Source organism: Filicampus tigris, chromosome 3 (genome assembly GCF_054856515.1).
Source record: "Filicampus tigris isolate MCC_2025a chromosome 3, RoL_Ftig_1.0, whole genome shotgun sequence".
Taxonomy (NCBI): Eukaryota; Metazoa; Chordata; class Actinopteri; order Syngnathiformes; family Syngnathidae; genus Filicampus; species Filicampus tigris.
The window spans coordinates 26,321,310-26,342,301 of NC_141219.1; the positions used below are offsets into that span (position 1 = coordinate 26,321,310).

The window sequence follows — 20,992 nt, forward strand, 5'->3', positions numbered from 1 at the left end:
CTATGCTTAAGAGGCAGTAATAATACTCGATAATGTAAAATTACACATGAAAGCAAGATTGACGATGATATATATTGCCCACCTCTAGCTGGGCGATATGGAAAAACTCTTCTATCACGATATAGGCAAGGCAGTTTTATTTATGTAGCTCATTTCAGACAACTCAATGTGCTTTACACAAACAGAAACAACACCTACAAGCATTTACAAAAACAACTGTTTACAGCATTCAGAAGCAAAGCAAAGTTACAAAAATTACTAGAATGTACATTGACACCATTTAAACACATTAACAGAAAAATGTAAAAACATTTAAAAGTAATAAATAAAATTAGGTTAAGAAAAAATATTTTAAATTGTTTAGAGGACCTTAATCAAAAAAAAAAAAGAAAAACGTTTTTAACCTGGATTTAAAAGCATTTACACTCTAGGCTGACTTCTGTTGGCAGCTTATTGCATTTGTGTGCAGCATAACAGCTAAATGTAGCTTCACCATATTTACTTTGAACTATAGGCTCCTCTAAGTCAGCAGATCTCAGAGCCCTACAGGGTTTATATTCAATCATTCATTCATTCATTCATTCATTATCCATACCGCTTATCCTCACAAGGGTCGCGGGCGTGCTGGAGCCTATCCCAGCTGTCTTTGGGCAGTTCGCGGGGGACACCCTGAATTGGTTGCCAGCCAATCGCAGGGCACACAGAGACAAACATCCGCACTCACAATCACACCTAGGGGCAATTTAGACAGTCCAATCAACTTACCATGCATGTTTTTGGAATGTGGGAGGAAACCGGAGTATATATTCAATCAGTATTTCTTTAAAAGGGAAGTCAACCCAAACATATTTTTTTCAAGAATATGTTCTATGCAAGCCCACTAGTTGAAACAAGGCATTATGATAAATATTGCGTTTGTGGAATAAGAGTTAATCCACCCGTTTTTAGCCATCGCTGGGGGCGGCCAAGCTGGCACTTCTCTTGACATCACAGTTGCTCAGGGCTCAGGTAACGACCAATCACAACTCACCTGTTTTCTGAAGCTGAGCCATGATTGGTCATTATCTGAGCCCTGAGCATATGTGATGTCATTTTCAGTCGACAGAAGTTTCAAAATGGCCGCCCCCCGAGATGGCTAAAAACGGGTGGATTTTGCTGCTTAACTCATATTCCACAAAGGCAATATTAATCAAAATGCCTTGTTTCAACTAGTGGGCCTGAAAAAAAATATGTTTGGGTTGACTTCCCTTTAATGTATTCAGGACCCAAATTATTCAGCGATTTATAGACAAGTAGCTAAAATCTATTCTACAGCTAATTGGGAGCCAGTGTAAAGCCTTTAGGACTGGAGTAAGATGTTCTGATCTCTTTGATGTCACAATGTGTAATAATAATAGTAAAGTAATAGTCAGCCGAAGCTCATTGCTAAACTTGCTAGCTGTTGCAGCGTCTCGCATCGACCTACCGACTACCCGGCTGCATATGACATAGGCAGCGCAGCAAAGCCTTTTGGCTGTGTCTCCACAGTTCAATTATCAGAAAAACTTAAAAATCTGTGATTCACAGTTTTGTTATTATTTGTGTTTTGATGAGACTCAAAATGCAAACCGCTATGCTTCTGTAGTTTGAAGGCGTACCCAGCATGCCTTGAGAGCATTTGTTTTCAAATAGTTATTAGCTTTGTTGTCGTTATTCCTTCCCAAAGTAGTAGTATTCCTTATTTGCATTCACCCACCTCGTTATTTTTTAAATTTTCATTGACTGTTGCATCTAATTTTGCACCATACGTTAGTAATGTAAGATGACTATGTATATTATTCACTTCCCTGTATTGTTCATTCTGCCAGCTGGTGGCAGCTGTGTGGCATAAAGTTGATAAGTGAAAGCTTTGGCTTCCTTTGACGTCCCTATTCCACAAAGTTTGCTGCATATGACAAATGGCAGTAGACACAATAGTAGACTAGTGACACAATATACTGATACATCGTCATATTGACCAGCTCTAGTCCTACCTCTGCTGTATACCTCTATGGGGCTTGGCCTCGCTGCCTGCAGTTGCATTAAACAGAGCAAACAAACAAATACTAAGACAGCAAATAATATTTAAAGGATAACTCGGTTACCTTTGTGGAAAAGCAGCACAGAAGACTTCCTAATGTGATTATAATGGAACCTAATCTGCATCTGCCAGCGTTTCTTGGAAACAGCTGTTGTCCTCACACACACCACGTCTTCAACCACTATCGACATGCTAGTTCAACTCTTGTAGGTTGTGTCTCGCAAAGATAAGACGCTGGCTTCTCTTTCTTGAACATGACTTCTTGGATTAGGGATTTATGCACTTGTCAAGGAAACCTCTGACTGCTTAAAGAAAAAAAATTATACTTTATTCCTTATGACAATTCGTTGTGGGCACTATGAGGGCAATTTCCGTTTTACCTGCTTGTTGTTTAGCTGTACGTAGAAAATTATGTGTTAAATTTCAGTTTCTCTTTTAGATGCTTCATTGAAATGCTTCAATGAAAACTCATGTTTAATAGCTATTTCTTTAAAGAGCTTAATACTTTCATTTTAAACGTGAACGTTTGGTTCATTCATTACTCATTCCCACACGGTTAAGACAGATTAATTTAAACTGCCGTACTAACCTTATCAACCTCACACATGAGCTACAATGTAACTAACACTTGTATTTCTTGCACATCTGTCATTGTTACCTCTGACTTAGAGGATGTTAAATCTTTTCCAAATCGGTATTACTTCCCCTCTTTTGTTATTACACAATGCCATGCTGTGGTTTTTCAAGTGTGAACAACTCCTGTCTAAATTTAAAAATGAAATGATTCATGTGCAAAAAAAAAATGCAGCAGTTGTAAAGGAGCGAGACATTAGCTGTTATTTGTGCATATGCTGTAAAATGACAGACTTCCATGTAGCCTGTCTAAAACATGGCAAACTACAGGGGAACCTCCAAAGTTGAATGCTGTAAAGGTTGTAGAATCTATCAAAAAAAACCCTCTAAGTCACACAAAAACTGGGAATCATAATTTTTTCATAACATGGTGTGACTAGTTACGCAAGTTGTTATGACAATTAGGATTATTAAAATGTATCTTATAAACGTGCCCGTACATTCATGAATTTAATTGGAAAGTGACCAGCATCATGGAACGGATTATGTTATACTCGGGAGATTGACTGTTCCATATTAGGCTTAGACTTGGCCATCTCATTTTCAAGATTAAGTGTTTAGGTGGGTCAGGGGTTGGTAACCTTTAAAACTCAAAGAGCCATTTTGACCATGATTCCTCGGAAAATAAATCACTGGGAGCCACAGACACTTTTTGACATCTGAAATGAAGATGTTTGCCTATAATGAAACGGAGATGTACCTCACGACAATGACGGGGTCATTTTGCAATGAAGCATCTCATCGATCCAATTTAAACAAACAACCCAAAGTAATCCAGAGAACCTTACTAGTTTTACTCGTAATTGTCAAAAAAAAAAGAAAAGGAAAACAAAGCACAAGACAGCAAATATGGGCAGCCATTACGCCACAACACAGCTTCCACATTGCGCAGACGGAGGACACGTCAATGTGTCACACAAATCTTCGCAACACACACATAAGTTGTGTTCCAGAGCAGCCGTGAAATTGTGCTTTATTTGAGCATTTGCTATTTTCACCACTTTAAATTGGTTAGGATTGCATAAAAATTACAGACGAAGTAGGGACGGACCATAAACTCATTCACTGCCTTTGACGAATTAAATTGTTTAACAAAATAGTCACACTCACTGCCTTTGACGAATTATTTCGTCTTACCGTTTTTTTTAGCTGGGCGGATGGACCAACGTCCAGGCCATCTTCTTTGAAGTTTTCAAGGGGATCTGGCCCCCATTAGGTGGCAGCACCGCGGTGGATGAGTCATCGGCCAATGTGAAAACAGGAAAGGAGTAAAAAGGTGGGGTGATGGGGGGCCTAAAACGAGGGAGGACTTACTGTAGAATGGAGAATTACAGACGTTCGAGCAGAGTGTATTTGGATCCAAACGGAAGCCAAAGATGTCGTCAAAGAGAAAAAAGGAAAGATGACGCATGTGGAAGAGCCGCGGTTCTCAAGAGGCAAGTCCAACAAGCCGAAAGAGAAGCATCGAAAGAGAAGCATCAAAACTCCTCCCCGACAGTAGCCAAGGTACGTTGCTAACTGCTCGCTATCAAAAAAACTCGTCCTTCAGTCACATGCATGCCATTATTCTGCTATACTAAACATTTGTTGCCAGTGCTAATATGTGTATAAATCGTGCACCGGCGTGTAGATTTGGAAAAAAATATGTAACGCCGAACGGTGAGTGCCGCGAGAGCGCTTGTAACGTGATTGCGGCCACACTGCACAGCTTGAATCAGACAAAGTCAAACATTTGTAGAAATTATGTGAAAATGACTGTAAACGTGTGTAAAGTGCGGGAGATTCTGGCATGTGTGCGTTGAAGAAAGGTAGAAGCGGCACAAAAGATGGATGGATGGATGGATGGATGGATACTGCAGCAATCAAAATATTTTTGAGTAATTTTATATTCCATTTCCAGATTCTGCATCGAGCAAAAAGGTCCTTCCCATTGCCGTCAGCAGAGGTAAAAAAAACAACACACTGCAATCAGGGGCGGAGCCAGAACGTGGCTAATGGGTGGGCCTGGAAAAATCAGGGTGGGCCTGAATATTTCTCTCACTTTGCACAATCCTTCTGTCCTGACACATCATATATTCAATAAAATGACAAACTGAATAATATGAAGTTCAGATCTTCAGATCTTTCTTAGACAACCACAATTATGCCATTCTTAATATTCAATTTAAAAAAACACAAATAATTTCATAATTTACAAAAAATGTAAAAGTATATATTTTTTCATGAATCTCACTGGGTGGGCAGTCTGTCAATCTGGGTGGGTTTGTGCACTCCCTGGCCCACCCATGGCTCCGCCCCTGACTGCAATCAACGAAATAATAATATGTGGTAATTGGTTATTTTTCTATAATTCATAGGCTGGCATCAAGCTGGAAGCCAAAAGAGTTGCTGTAGGGTTGGGCTCTGACTGTCCTGTTGACTGTTGGCACCTATGTATCACGGACAAGATACTCCAACACATTGTGGATGAATCACACATACTTTTATATAGTTCAAACTTAAAGTCGTTTTCTTTTCAAATGTAAAAATTGTAAATAGTTATTATTGGGGTGAACTAATACACACACACGCATGCAGACATGCATGCACCCATGTACATACTTGCATATCGTTTGAAGTTCATACAGTTTGGTCAAATTTGAAAATTGTAAATACTGTATAAATAAAATAAATTATTTCACAATCAAAACCATGTTGTCAGTGTTGGTTATGTTGTTGTAAAGTTGTGTAGATGTTTGAGATGTCAAAAAAGCAAAAAAAAATAGTGTTAAAGTTCAGCTTGAAATGAAGCTTTTCGCAAAAAGCTCATTTTCTCCGTTTTCTAGTCAGAAAAGAGAAAATTGGTGAAATTTGGCTATTTTCTACTGTTTATTACTGAAGAACGGAGAAAGGTAGAAAAACTTTTTTTTTCATGAAAGAAGATAGGCAAATTTTTCTTTTGGTAGGTTCCGTGTTCGTATAACTGTAGAACACAATATTCTTTGGGCCTTGAAAGATCAGCGAAAATCCTTCTAAACGGCTCGCAAAGGTGGATGTGCTTTCTGGGAAAATGGCTGGCAGTGAATGAGTTAAAAACTTTGACTTAATAATAAGACATGATACACGTTTTTGAGACAAATAACATACACTTCAATCGGACACTTACAGTATCATTTATTTTCCCAAGCCACGCAGAGCCGCAACATAAGAATGAAAGAGCCGCGGGTTGCCGACCCCTGCACGGTTTAGGTTCTTTACTAGCGTCGTGATGTGATTCCTATAGGGGATATAACACTGATCTTTCTGACTGTTTTTCTTCTTTTAATCCATCCAAGCTTGCTTGAGGCACTATTACAAGTGAGAACCTGGTACTGATGTTCACCGGCATTTAAAAACAGGCTTGTTTACCTCCTACTGACAGCATAAGACTGGTTCCTAATGCTTATATCTGCTCCCTTAAGATGGTCCTGCCGTGCTGACTGCGTTCAGGATTAACCTGCACAAAGGTACGGGCAGATGTGTTGCCTGTCTGTCCGTCCTTTCATTACTCTCCTCCTCTTGTCTCATTTCATAAACTTGCTCCCATGACGTCAAGCTGTGCTCATTAGTTTAGCATAAGCCTGCTTCTATTTGGCTGTTATTTCTGCACTGGTATGTGTGCTAATCACACCCAGGAGTGTCTTTGCCTGTTTGCTGTTTCAGCCTCCATGTTGGCCCTCAACTGCAGGTTGTACAGTGTGCTGTGCTCAAAGTGTCTCATCTGCACTGATGCATGTACACGTGTTATAGTCAGGCATGCTAACATGAACAATGAGGCGATACAAGTTTTTCAACCATCAGAGAATTTGTTAGTGTTTACACTAACAAATGTGGCCATGCCGCCTTTAATGTTCTTTCCTCCATTCACAGCGTTTGTTGACAAGCTAACCATTGTAAGCTGATATATTTCAAAATGAGCAAAATGGAAGCAATGTGACCTAAATACAATCCATCGATTGTTGTTTCTAACATGATTGTACCCTTCTTACATCATTGTGTAATTATACCTTGATGTTTAATAGGTGGCAATGGCTATCATTTAAATTGTGCAGCAAAAGGACAAACACTGCACGAACTGTTTGCAGTATCATTAACACAAATTTGTGTTAATGTGTTTTAGGTGGACCTACTATTGTAGACAACTGATGTAGCTGATGCTTGGTCACCGTGGTAATGACGGTGCTTTATACATGTATATTTATTATAACATGAAGCTGTAATTTAAAGGGAAATTATTACTTTTTTTGCTGTTATAATACAGACCAGACCAACCACAGCTACAATAACTACTTGCACATTTGCATCATGATACAATAGATGTAAAAGTCACAATATACATGGATGATTTATTATGAAATATGTCATATATACTGCTCACCCAGATTAATTTCTCATGCAGAAAATCATTAGTCTTGTGTAGCAAGATTTTGAAACTGTTATTAATATTAGATGCCATGCTTTGCAAGAACAGAAGGGTATTGACTTCCCAATGGTGCAGAATCTAGTACAGGCATTGGGTTTCCTGGCCAGAGGCAACCATCATACGAATGAAACTTTAATCAGGTTCTGTATTTTTTAATTTTTTTTTATTATTATTATTATTCAGGTAAAGTGCTTGAAAGACTGAATGCGCACTTTCTTTCTTCGCCACCCTCCATGATTAGTCAATGCCTGTGGGCATGTTAGGTATTGGCCTATTTGTCTTCTCTTGGAAGCATGTCTCAGGGCCATGGTCAGATATCTATGATTCTGATGAGCCGCGTTTCTACACCCTTTAAATAAAGCTCTGTGATGTATATTTTAGCAACAGTTGGGACTTGGAATACATTACTACTACTTGCTTCCAAATATTCCAGTTCAGATGGTTTTCAAGACATGCAAGTGTCTCTTTTTTTAATATGTCTGAAGTGTGATAGCAAGTGACATATTACAGTAGGTTCTTCCGCTGTGAGCTTTCTGTATGAGCTTAGACCAGTTGAAAGAATAAGACAAATATTCTTTCTACAATTAGAAGATTTGGAAGTGTTCAAACTAAACTGAAGACACCTTGAGAGGAACCAAATATTTCCTTCACTTGACTTCATCAAAACCCTACAAAATACAACTGCCTGGAGTACTAAACTCAATGTGAACCTTGCCTGCAAGCTGAATTCTCACGGTATTTGTGAGTTCACAAAACCCAGAGAAATCCATCTTGTCCCGAACCCGCTGATTATCTCCGAGAGACACCACAGTGTCAGTATACTTTGGGTACAAAAAAAGTAAATATGTTTATTTTGAAAAGATGACAAGTAAATGGTATATTCTTTAGAAAAAATAAATAAAAGCGAACCATTCGGGTGACATTCTAAGGAATTACACCAGAATAAAAAATACACTAACAATAAAGATCTCTTAATTTGTAAATTATTAATTATTATTACTGAAATCTTTAAACACTCAGCAGCAACAGCCTATGACTATGACACATCTAAGTACTCAAGTTAAAGACAAGTTGTCATTACAGTTCATATATACACTTTTTGTGATAAAAAAAATACATACAATAACAGTTACAATTATTGCTAACTATATTAAAACTCTTTTTGTAACGAAATATAGTAATTTTAAAGTCTTTATGAAATTATTTACGTTTTTTAGGCCTTAAAATCTTTGAATGTTCAACAGCATATTGTAATGAAATGGGTTGTGTTCGGATTTTTGTTTTGATGAGTTGTTTGAGATGTTTACGAGGTTCATGAATGCATCGTACGGCTAGTGAGAGGAGAAGCGGAGAACGAAGTGGAGAGAGAGCTGTTGTACTTTGTTTTGGGCTAAAAACACTGCTTGCTTCCTCGTCTAAGAAACATTCAAAGTCGGATGATGTTGTTTTAAGTCAGGGGTGGGCAATTCCTGCCCTCGAGGGACGGTATCCTGCATGTTTTCTATGTCACCCTGGTGCAACCCACCTGATTCAAATGATCAGGATCGTTATCCAGCTTCTGCAGACCTTGCTGATTATATGATCATTTGGATTTCCAGCCGGAAGAGATGGAAAACAGGCAGGCGGGCCGGTGCCCTCGAGGGCCGGAATTGTCCACCCCTCTTTTAAGTGTTATTATGTTAGACGTGCTATCCACAGCACAGCCGCGGATTTCATGTAGCAATGTTGGCACACAACTTTGGGACTTACCTTTCCCCATCTGCGATTTTAACAGGACAGCCAGAATGTTCCCAAACTGGAGACCGCAGTGTACGGGGGACCTTCGAGCTTTGGCATGTTTGCGTATTCGTTTGCTCCTCTTGAGTGCCGCCGCCCTCCTCCCCCGCGTGCAACAGTCAATAGCGCCCGTGCGTAAGCTCGCTCTAATAAGTGGACCGAACCGAATGCAAGTGGACCGAAACATATTAATACACCCACGTGTACCGTTGCACCCCTAATGTACTGTAATTGGTCACATGCATATACAGTACATTGATCCCTCGCTACTACGTGGTTCGGTTATTGCAAATTCACTTTATCACAGATTTTCATTTACGACCACAAATTCATCTATTACAGTTTGAACTCACTATTTTGCGGGTATTTATTTATTTTTTACTATTTTTCTTCTAAGTTGAACCAGTGAAGAAATTGCAATTATTTATTTATTTATTTATTTGTTTGTTTATTTATTCATTCATTCATTTACTTATTTATTTATTTAGGGTAATTCTGTTTTAAATTTGATTTGTTTTAAAACCAACACCATGAACATTAGGGTCACGTTCGGAAGTCCATCCTGACGCCCTTGCACTACTCAGAGTGTGTGTGGTTCTAGATTGGATACCCATTGGATTTTTTGCAATGCGACTGCAGTCTGAACCGCCAGGTCGCATATAGCCGAAATTGGGAGCCCAAAATGTGGTCCGTGTGGGCAGAGGAATCAGTGCTGGCAGTGGGGAGATCGACTCTGCAGTTGTTTTGGGTAACAGTTTTTTATGATTTTATATTTGATTTAATTTAATCCCACTTGAAACATATAGCATAAAGTGGACATTTATGGTGATAGTAGTAATTCAGCCACGGCTCGGATCGGCTCATTTCTTACGCGTAGTTATGACGTGATGTCATCGTTAGTCATGTCTCCATGAAATTATATATTAAAGCCTTGCCTCATCATTTCCTCAAATACTGTATTTGTACATCCTACCGAATTGGTCCACTGTAGAAATGCAGATCTGGGCGTTCTGTCCCGGGAGCGGAACAGTCTGTCGCTCTGTCCCGGACAGACACCCATTTTTGGGACGCAGGATGGGGGATGACAAAAAAGGGACAGACTAAGCAAGGGCCAAGGTGGATTTTAGTCCGACCCACTATTGTCCCTCATGCATGTGACTTGGTCCCGAGGTGGCCAAAGTTCATCTTAACCTACTCAGCAAAAAGGGCAAGAGACAAAAATTGTCTCTGGACTCTGAATGATATGAAGAAAAAGAAGAAGAAATGCTGGCGTTTGACCATGGGAAATTCGAAACCTGAATGCCACAACCGCTTCGTTCACACACATCAGAGAGGGGAGGGGCTTTGCTTGGTAGTAGACGAAGACTGGCAAAAAAATAAAAAAGGTTTCAACATCGCAATCAAGTGGCCGACACTGTGCTAAAGCTAATGCAAACAATATTGCCGTCTTGGCAATCAGCCTTGGCGTTCAACAGCTCTAAAAAGACAAACGCTACTGGTAGATGGCCGTGTCATATAGATCGGTCCACAAACCACAACGATAATATTTTCCTATAATCGTTTCCAAACAAGACCCGCCGAGTGCACAGGACTCTGTGTGTGACGTAGTACTCCCTGATGCTGATTGGCTGCTGCTAGGAGAAGAGGGAAAAAGGTTCATTTGTTTTAAACGTGCCGAATGGACGAATGGGTGAATTTTCGGTGCTTAGCTCCACGCCCCACCGCTCCAAACGCATCATCCGCTTCGCCCCGCACACAACCGCACCCACCAGCGTTAACTAGATTTACTTCAATTGAATTGCGCCGCCAGATTCAATTGAACATTCACATGTAGCAGGACCGAAACTGCTCCTGTGCGAATTGTTTTTCCACACACGGACTGATGGTGTTCCAGTCTGCGCTCCGGAAGCGTTAGGGGAAACCAGCAAGCCAATCAGCAACCTGAAGTGCTGACCAATGGAAGTGCTTCCTGGACTGGGTGTCGCCGCCCATCCGCTCAGAGACTGACCTCTCTCATATCCGCTGCATTGACATATAAACAACGACCGCTATTAAATAAACCAGCTACATTACGACTCTCGACTCGCTCACTTCATCTCCTTACACACATGCAACGTGTGGTGGCAAGCGGTTCGTCAAACCATTAACCCAGAAGTGGGTGCCCATAACATAAGAGGATGTGAATAGTAAATTATCCAGCTAATGAGCTTTAAACCAACCTCTGCCGTTAGCATCTTTCATGTGGCGTCATGCACGGATGGCTTTTTTTTTTTTTTCGGTGGGTGGGGGCGGACGTGAAAAAAATCAAATAAATATTCAGGCAGTTATTTTGCAAATAATAATTTTCATTGTTCAGTGAAATAGTGCTCTTTTTTTCATTGTGTTTTTAAATTCAGGTCTTATAAGTCAAGTCTTGTACACTCCGAAAGCCCAAAGGATGATGGTGCATCGCATTTTTGGTTGCTAGATGGATAATTTAAGTTCAGCTTTTTTGTCATCTTTTTACTAAACAAGCCACAAACTTGATGGTAGTCCTCTGCAGGGCTAATGTTATGGTAGTAAGGTGCATTAACATGAATGTCACTGATTTGCGCTTGTTAATTTGACCTTGTTTCCGGTCCTACACGGGTTCACACTAGGTATATTGTGTGGCAGAGAGAAAGGTTCGTGTTACAACCGGAGCTGGGCATTCCGTCCCAGGGACGGAACGGTCAACACATGTAATATGTTGACTGTATGTATGACTCGGTATATAAGGGGCTTAGGAAAAAGGTGGATAGCAAATTTGTTTTGATAACTAACTGTTAACATTTATTACACACCTTATCAATTTTCACGCGATGTCCTTGTCTGGGATATCTCTAGAGTGTAAAAATCTCTCCAAAACATCATTCATGTTTAGCACTTAAAGTGCACTTAAGGCTACAACCTGGAAGTGGAAGTCTTTCATTCTCCTCCTAAAATAACATTGCGTTATTTTGCAAGAATTATTTTTATTGCAAAATAACGCAATAAAAACTGAAATCGTATTGTGTTTTAAAAGTTTTGCAATAAAACACAATTAAGTATTGCGTTAAAGCAATTAAAGCAATCTTAAATATTCTCGTGATATCCCCTGACCTCTGGCAGGCTTTGTCGTGGAGCACTTGTCCTCCATCAAAAAAAAGTTGACACATCAGCAGTCAATCTGTTAACCGACTGGCCGCTAAATGCTATCATGGTCGACACTTAAACAGTTGTAAACAATTCAGTCCACTCACAAGATACTCCCAGCGGATAAGTGGATGTGAATCGGAAATCAACCAGCTAATGAGCTTTAAATATTAATTATAAAACCTCTGCCGATAGCCTCTCATGCAAGGACCCTTTTTTATTTCATTTTATTTTTTTTTGTGGTGGGGGGGACTGACTGGAGGGACAATGACAAATGGTCTGCCCAGATTGCGGACGGACCGGTAAAATTGCACGCCAGTGTGCTCCCCTTGCGTTTCAATCTGAAACGCTCCCACACTTTCGCCATCCTCCCGCACAATAACCCGAATGGCTTCACTTCCGCCTCAGACCTTCTACGCGGATGTGACGTAAGCGCCTTATGCCACTTAAACTGTACGTCCGCTTGTAGTTTTGCTTTTCGGTGTGTCCATATGAGGAACAAAATGCATATTTTGACTCGCAAATTGCAATGCCAACCCACTTATTTTGAGCCTTGCATTGTATTCAGCAGAAAAGTATGTACTTTTATAGTCTCTATAAACAGTAAGCTGTTGAAAATGAACTAAACATCATTATTAACTTTCAGCAGTTAATTATTACTTATATAAAATTAGAATACTCTACACTATATGCATATGTGTACAAAAAAAATGAAAGAATACGCTGCAGCATTTTATATTACAACTATATGTACCTAAGTACAAGCAAAATAATAAACTATATGAAAGGCTAGTATGGGCTATTGAGAGCAGTTTGGCAGCAGCAGGAAGCAGGAAACTGCAGTATTTGTCCATTACACAGTCACTGAATAAACCGATGATTGATGTTATGGTGTCCTGCACTGGGTGAGAGTTATTGTCCATCACAGATGATAGATTTACTCTACTTCCATTTTCCTTTCCCCCACCACCTGCAATTTTTCCATGGGACACCCCAGGACAGAACTGGCCTTCCATACCAGCCTGTCAAAATTCCTCTATCAGCAGCTGGAATGCTGCTGTCCCAACAGCCTGACTGATACCACTATTGAGTCATAGAATGTAGGAGGGCCCCCTCAGAATCTAGAGTATGTTGTGGCCTGTAATGAGTACCTGTACAGTGGCTGAGTGTTTGTGGTCTAGTTTGTTAAGTGACCCGTAGGAGTCCACTCTCTTCATACCCTTTGCCTCGTTGTTCACCCACGTTGAGAGAATTTTTCTGCCCCTGTGGAGGGAGGTGGGCGGAGGTATACATGAACTCAGGAGTTGAGGAGCTGATGCCACCTGGACCTCCTGCCTTGTTTTCCTTAAATGTAAGATAGGCTTTTCTCAAATAGGAGCTATTGTAAACTTGAATTGATATACAGTATGATGTGTCTCTTAAACATATTTTCGTTAATAGTGGTTGGTATCCCTGTCACAATAACACATTTTTAAGGATAATTAATACATTTTCCCCAAAATTATCACGATCAAGGAGAGCATGTTTTATTTGTATTTTAAATCCACTAATAGTGTGATGAGGATAAGCGGTTTGGAACATGGATGGATGATTAAAAGCACAGCCGTGATTAGCGTGGAGGAGGACCCAAAGGCAGGAGGCAAAAACGAAGCACAATATTAAGCATTTAATTAAAGGAAAACAAAAAGGCAAGGGGGGCACTGGGATAGCAAAAATGCTGCAGTTCAAAAACAACAAGGATCCAAGAAACTAAACAAATGCTCAGAAAGAGGACTTGGACCTGACAGGCAAATCACAACGGATTTCAGCTTTCTTTCCCCTGACAGAAAGCGGGGAACTAAATACAGACAAGTTGACGAGACAACGAGGACCACTTGGACAAGACAGAGGGTAGGAGGGAGCTGATTGGCTAACACCAGGGACCGGGATGACAAGCACAGGTGGACTGAATAACCTAACGAGAGACAGACAAAGGAACACAAGGAAAAACATTCAACTAAAGTCAAAAACCAAACTCAAGACAGACTATGACAGTACCACCACTAAAAGGATGGCTCCCAAGACGTCCAACAAAAAAGATAATCAATCAGAATTCAGCTCCGCATTGTGTCCAAGGGTAAACAAAATCCAAGTAGCACACTCACAAAATGGGCATCCGTCAGTGACGGACTGACAGACCTTCCCTCAGTACTGGCCGAATATCCAACTGTTTCTAACTAATGTGTCACAAATTAACATTTTACAAAATTTTGCTAGTCTGTCATTCGTCATCAATCAGCAGCCAGTGTACCCATCTGTCATTCGTCAGTCCGTCATTTTTCGAGACGAATTGTTATTGTCAGTCTGTCAATCTGTCAGTCAGCCTGTCATTTATGTGTGGCATTTAGTCCGGCAGAAGTCCATTGGTTTGTCAGTCGCCCCCCCCCAAAAAAAAACGTCAGAAAAAATGGGCATCCGCCAGTGACGGATTAGTCCATCAATGACGGACTGACGGGACGTCAATGACGAACGCGGTTAGTGACGATTACTTTGACGGATGAAACCCACTTCCATCAGTCATCAGGACGTCTACTTTAAAAGGTGTCCCGTCATTCGACAATCGTCAGCAAAACAGGCGTCCTTCAGTGATGGACTGACAGACTGTTCTGTCAGTCTGACGGAATGCCCACCTCCACAAATTAAGCTTTGTTTTTTGCAAGTACCGAAAGTTTGTGGTGCATTTTGGACTCCCAACGTATTATTTATGGTGTGTAGCTCCTGTGTAAATTTGCCTCAGAAGCCTTGAGCTGACAGCCTTTATAAAATTAGTTTCACCTTGAGGGAATCCCATTGATTCGCCACATCATTCCATTTTGACTTAATAATGAGAGTGAGTACTCAGTCTGTAAAAACATTGGCCATATGAAATATGTGGCTTTTGCTGACAGGAGCCTTATAAAAGTTGAACAAACATCAATTACAGCTTTGGAATAAACGTATACTCTGTGTGAGATGTGCAAGCAGACTTTATAAACGTAATTGAATCTGTATAAAGTACCTTCTGAATGTTCATTTAATATGATGGCAGTATAATTAAAATGTTTAATTTATATGGTGTTTTGCAAGAACCCCAAGGACACAATATATAGCTTTAATAGGCTTTGTATAGTATTAGTGTCAAGTGGTCTGGTAGGTACAATGTTAGTTAATTAAACTAATAATAAAAAAAAAATAGAATACTGCAGACAACATTAATTGATCTAGTAAGGTAGAAACAGAAATCTAATGGAAGTTGTCAATCTGTAGCAAAAAGCAAAAGTTCATAGATTGGCCAGAAATATTTTTGAATCAATGGTGTTCTTTGACTTTGACATACAGTAATTCCAAAAACCTTAGAATTAATGTATCCCACACTACTTATCACTTAAAGAGTGCAGTTGTGATTAGTAAATATCATAAGCATGAATTATTTGTACTTTTCAAGGTACTAAAAGATCAAGAAGTATTCCAATCAACAGAGAGCACTTTGATGGGAAATCAAATCCAAAACAAAAAAAGGAAAAAACAAGAAATAGAAGAAAAAGAGTAGAATCGATAGAAAAAAAAAGATTAAGGAAGGAATGATTTAAGAGATTAAACAGATCATGATAAGAGCGTGGAAACATGTCATGTTCATGTACTCTGACATTTTGCTACCTGTGCAGAGTGTTTAATCAGTTATCTGTACATCAGGATTTTGTCATCTCATCTTCCAAACCGCTTATCCTGTCCAGGGTCGCGGGGAGGTGCTGGAGCCTGTCCCAGCTGACAATGGGCAAAAGGCAGACTACACCCTGAACTGGTCGTCAGCCAGTCGCAGGGCACACACACAGACCGATCCCATGCTGCCCGCACACACCTCGGGCGTGTGTACCACTACACCAGCAGTGACTATCAGGATTTTGTATCAAATTTTATTTTGAATATTAAGGACACACCTGTATTTAAAGCAGGAGTCAATGAAAATATATCCATTTGCATTCCTTTATTTGCCTTTTCTGTGTGCCAGTTAAGTGAAATTGAGCTACTTATGACAAGAAGTATGTTGGGAGGAATCAAGTTTAGGCTTCCAAAATGAAGACCACTATAGTAAATGTCAAGCGTGGTGGTGGTAGCATCATGTTCTGGGACCATTTTGCATGGGACTGAACCAAATGAATGGAATGATGAAGAAGCCCAAATTTTTCATATTCACCTCCTCAAATCAACATGACAATAATCCCAAATACGGCTGGACGAAAGTATGGCCCTGAGCCTTGCTTGTCCCAGGGCTCACCTTCACACCAATATTGTCATTGCTCACTTAGACCAAGTAAAATGTTTTTATGTTCAGTTAACCATTTTGAACTGGGATTTTGACAGGAATTTCACTGATCATTTCAGTATTGCCCAAAATAAAATTAGGTTATTTGGCCATAATTTTGTTTTATTTTCATTTCCTTGTACTGTTAATAAACATGAATATTTATATTTGGAATTGATTTGAGTCTTCTGCGTGGTTGCCCCCTTTGTGGAAGTAGCTATGACACACTGCTGGCCCTTTGCCTCTATTTGCTCAGCCCAGATAATTATGTGTACATGTCACGTGAGCTCTAAAAACGAAAGGGGAAAAAAATGAAGTCGAATATACAACTTCAGCTGCAGCGGTGACACTTCTTCCCACAATCCCAGTGATGTGTTGTTTTTCCTCAGGGATTCTTTTGTTCTCATGACAAATTTCTACTCCTCTATAGTAAGTGTCCTCATAGAGCTTACACAGAGACCCTTTTCTATTGGCCCCCAATGCTGTCTGACATCTTTGTGTCCAATCAGACGCTACCACCGCCTGACGAAGGCTGAGGATTGTCCTTTGTGGGCTCAGTTCACGTGGGACTCTCTGGCACTGCAGAGATGCATATGCTCAGACCCTCCCCCTCGCCGTCTTCTTGCACGTTCCAACCTCCCCCACAGGAAGTGCTGCGTTCCCACCATTCAAGAATGAAAGAGAGGCAGGCAGCAAGCAGCGTCTGCCACGCTGCCCTCCTGGAATGCAGTGTGTCATTGTAGCACAGACAGACAGGAGCATGTATGTGGCACTGATTCATCTCTGTCACAACTTCTGCCAATGACTCTCAAAATAACAGAACGGTCACGATATCGCTTTCTTATCAGAATGACTGATATTCATTGTGACCTTATTAGGTTAGCAGAGAGGCACATGCAGCCATATTAATTAAGCAGTAACTCTTAAAGTAGATTTCACCTCAGTTGAGAGCAGCAGTTGCTTTAAATGGAGTAGAAAGGCAGTCAGAGATCACATACCTCCACCAAGTCTAAGTATATGCAATTAGAGTTGAAACCCCAAAAGATTCTTCCCCTGAGAAAATGTTGATTCGATCAGATTTTCAAATAAATTGTAATGGCTCTTAAGTTACTTGAAGGCAAAGTCAACCCTAACATATTTTTTTCAAGAATCTGTTCTATGCAGGCCCACTAGTTAAAACAAGGCATTCTGATAAATATTGCGTTTATGGAATCTGAGTCATCTCAGTGGTCGGCCATTTTGTTACTTCTGTCGACTGAAAATGTCATCGCAGTTGCTCAGGGCACAGGTAACGACCAATCACGGCTCACCTGTTTTCTGAAGCTGAGCCGTGATTGGTCGGTATGTGAGCCCTGAGCATCTGTGATGTCGTTTTCAGTCGACAGAAGTGACAAAATGGCCGCCCCCTGAGATGGCTAAAAACACATTGCTGCTTAACACATATTCGACAATCAGAATATTTATCAGAATGCCGTGTTTCAACTAGTGGGGATACATAGAATATATTCTTGAAAAAAATATGTTTGTGTTGACTTTCCGTTTAAGTCGATGGGTGGATCTGCGCATATCTATGTATTCTATTATTTAAAACTTACTTTATTCAAAAAGAAACATCATATTGTCACTACCGAAACGTTTCGGTAGCGACGTTTTATGATAGTTGTTGACAATACTCAACAATGCTAGACACGTGGCGACCACAGACAGTTTTGAGCATGTGTACGGAGATAGAAAACAGTACATTTAGCATTAAAATCAAAAGTGCCAAAATGCTTTCATTTTATTGCCAAAATGAGGTGTTCGGTAGTGACGGTCCTTAAAACCACATGCTCATTTTCAGACTTTGGAGGGCACATAACTTAATAATGCTGCCAACTAATTACTTACCATGTGGCCAGTGATGAACATGAAGGTAATGTCTCTTACTGGTGAAATTTCTGGGGATGTGGCTAAAACCAAGCCCTGCCTACAGACAAATACTCTTTGCGTTTCTGTAGTGACATGAAAAGTTGGGACAGGTTTTTTTACATAAAAACTTCTAATTTGAAAAAAAATGTACAAAATCAATGTAAATCTTTCACCATACATTTAAAAGCAACCAAAATGTTCTATTAAAGTATTTTTTAAATTGGCAAAAATCTTCTACATTTTTTTTTCATGAACTGAAATTTAGGAGTTAGAGATTGGGACAGCCACCCCCCAATAGGAAGTGACATTTGAAATATGACTTTTTATACATTCAGTTTAAATGAATTTAAAATAGATCATAACAAGATATGACTAAATATGCAAGGTCTGAACACTTCATTGTTTTTTTGAATTAGATTTTCATTGTGGGACAGCAATTTCAACCAATTCGGTAGAATGGCTCATATTGTTTCTTAAAACCCGTCTCAAAAAACATTTTTATTCCTTGACTTTTAACACAACAAGACTCTGGCCTTGTTTTAGTGTCTTATTTTGTCATGTGAGGATCGGTATTTGGACCCATACGTAGATATGACACAAAGTTGAAGACTAAAAAGTCTTTATCAACAAAATTACAAAGTAACAACAGAGATCAGGACCGGGAGAGAGTTTGCATCCTTACTCAAAGAAGGTTTGACGTACTGACAATGTGTCAGTGTGTAAGTCAAACTTTTGAACTGTAATACTTCAGGCCTGAATGACATCATAAAGCACAAAGAATAAAAGGACCATAACATCTGCAGAGCAACTGATACAACACATAAACAACCATTCATAATATATTTACTTTTATTGTTTCAGTCTTTGTATATTGTTTTATTGTTTATGAATTATGCTATGCTCAATTGTCTTAAGTTCTATTTGTATTTATGTGCAACACTTGGTTCAACTGTTGTTATTCTTAAAGTGATATATAAATAAAATGGAGTTGAGATGAGTGGTGTTTACCAGTGTGTTGGCAGCATGGTGCAGCGTGGTTAGTATATCTGCCTCAGAGTCAGACATTTTGAATCTTGGATCGGGCCTTTGATCGGGTGTGAGTTTGCTTTTTTTTTTTTTCCCTGTTCTTGTGTCAAACTACTTCCTTGATGCACAACACCAATGGACAATAAAATCGAAATAATCTAATTCATTATCAATTCAAGCGTGAATTGAAATAAAACTATTCTTTGTTTGTTCTTAGTTATGTTTCACTTTATGTTTCCAGGAGTGAACACCTAATCAGTTAGTACTCGTTAAGGTGGTTTGTGTGTAGTGGATGCCTGAAAACCACAATGGATCCAAAAAAGTCATCCATTTCGTTTCATTATGCTGTCATTGTAAAAGTCAGCAAAGATTTGATTGAGAGGGCATTATGAACTACACAATTTTGGCTCGTGTTACACAAAGACTCAACCTTCCTATTTATCTTGCAGATCAAAATGGTGGAAATGATGTTAATTCACTACCTGAGAGAGCAACCTTGCCGGGACACTCTGAGGTAAGATGGAGTACATTTACATCATCATTTCCTTTCAACGGTCTCACAAGTAAACTATTTTTGTTATTTTTGTTTTTGTTGTTTGTTTTTGTTGTTGTGTGAATGCAGTGAGAAAGTGTTGACAGAAATGTTTTTTTAAGTAAACAATCGATAAATCATCATCATAATATTGGCAGGTAATGTATTTTTTTTCTCCAAATTTGACATCTTCTGTAAAAAGAAAGAGACAAAGCAAGATGGCGAAACTTTGTTATTGTGATATCATGGCAGCACCTGAACACCTTAATGCTTACGAAGAATCGATTCAGATTATGGTGCCATCCTCTATACTGCATGCAGTCCCTACTGGGCATATTTTCACAAAATCTGGAGATTGCAGTAACACGTTCAAAATCTGGACCCGGATGCAAATGCACACACTGACATAGACGTGTATTATGTTGACATTTAAACATTTTGACCATTTACGGTAGAATAATTTTGCTGCTGATGACTGAAAATTTAAAATTAATCCATTAATTCCATCAAAAATTGTTCTCTTTGTCCTGCTATCCAAAAGATCATGTACGCAGGGATGACCGTTACTTTGGCACCATAATACATTTGTAAATCACCATCAGTGTCGAAATATTTTCCCCTAATGGTATGCGGCTCAGAGGCAAGGCAGCTTCAAGTGCGTTTCATATACAAGGTAACTCAATGTACTTTTCATTATTGAAAATACAACATGTTTACAAACAAAATAATGTAAGACATTTAAAAAAAAAACAAAGTATTATGATTTACTGTATCAAACACTGCACTGAGAGCCAATAAGACTAGAACTGAACTTTTCCTGAGTCCGTGTTAAATAAATTGATAAATTAATATTCATCGAAAAGTCCGTTTGAGTTCAAGAAATTGCTGAGTTGGTTAAAAAACATTTTCTTGACAGTCGTGGTTAAGAAGGGGAGGTTTGAGATGGGTCTAAAATTTGCTAATAAGGAAGATGGTTTACGTTTGTTTTGGCTGGTGTCCCTTAACCTTGACTGCAAGCTGAATTCTCGTGGTATTTGTAAGTTGACAAAATCCCACGAATCCATCTTGTCACAAGCCCGTTGATTTGAACCGAGCTGCGCCACCAATCACAAAGCAACAATGTGGGGGCAGAATATGCAGCTG

At 39.5% G+C, this 20,992-nt stretch overlaps 1 protein-coding gene across 2 annotated transcripts in view; it reads left to right on the forward strand.

The window, feature by feature from the left end:
- The window catches only part of ano5b (anoctamin 5b), a 44,669-nt gene that overhangs the window by 6,454 nt on the left and 17,223 nt on the right, over nucleotides 1-20,992 (forward strand). Inside the window, exons 2-3 of one of the 2 annotated variants that reach the window (XM_086025820.1) lie at nucleotides 6,133-6,177; nucleotides 19,767-19,831. In XM_086025820.1, the coding sequence (XP_085881946.1) occupies nucleotides 6,133-6,177; nucleotides 19,767-19,831 (110 nt within the window). The remainder of the gene's footprint in view (nucleotides 1-6,132; nucleotides 6,178-19,766; nucleotides 19,832-20,992) is intronic. The other variant, XM_086025821.1, reaches the window with a different exon arrangement.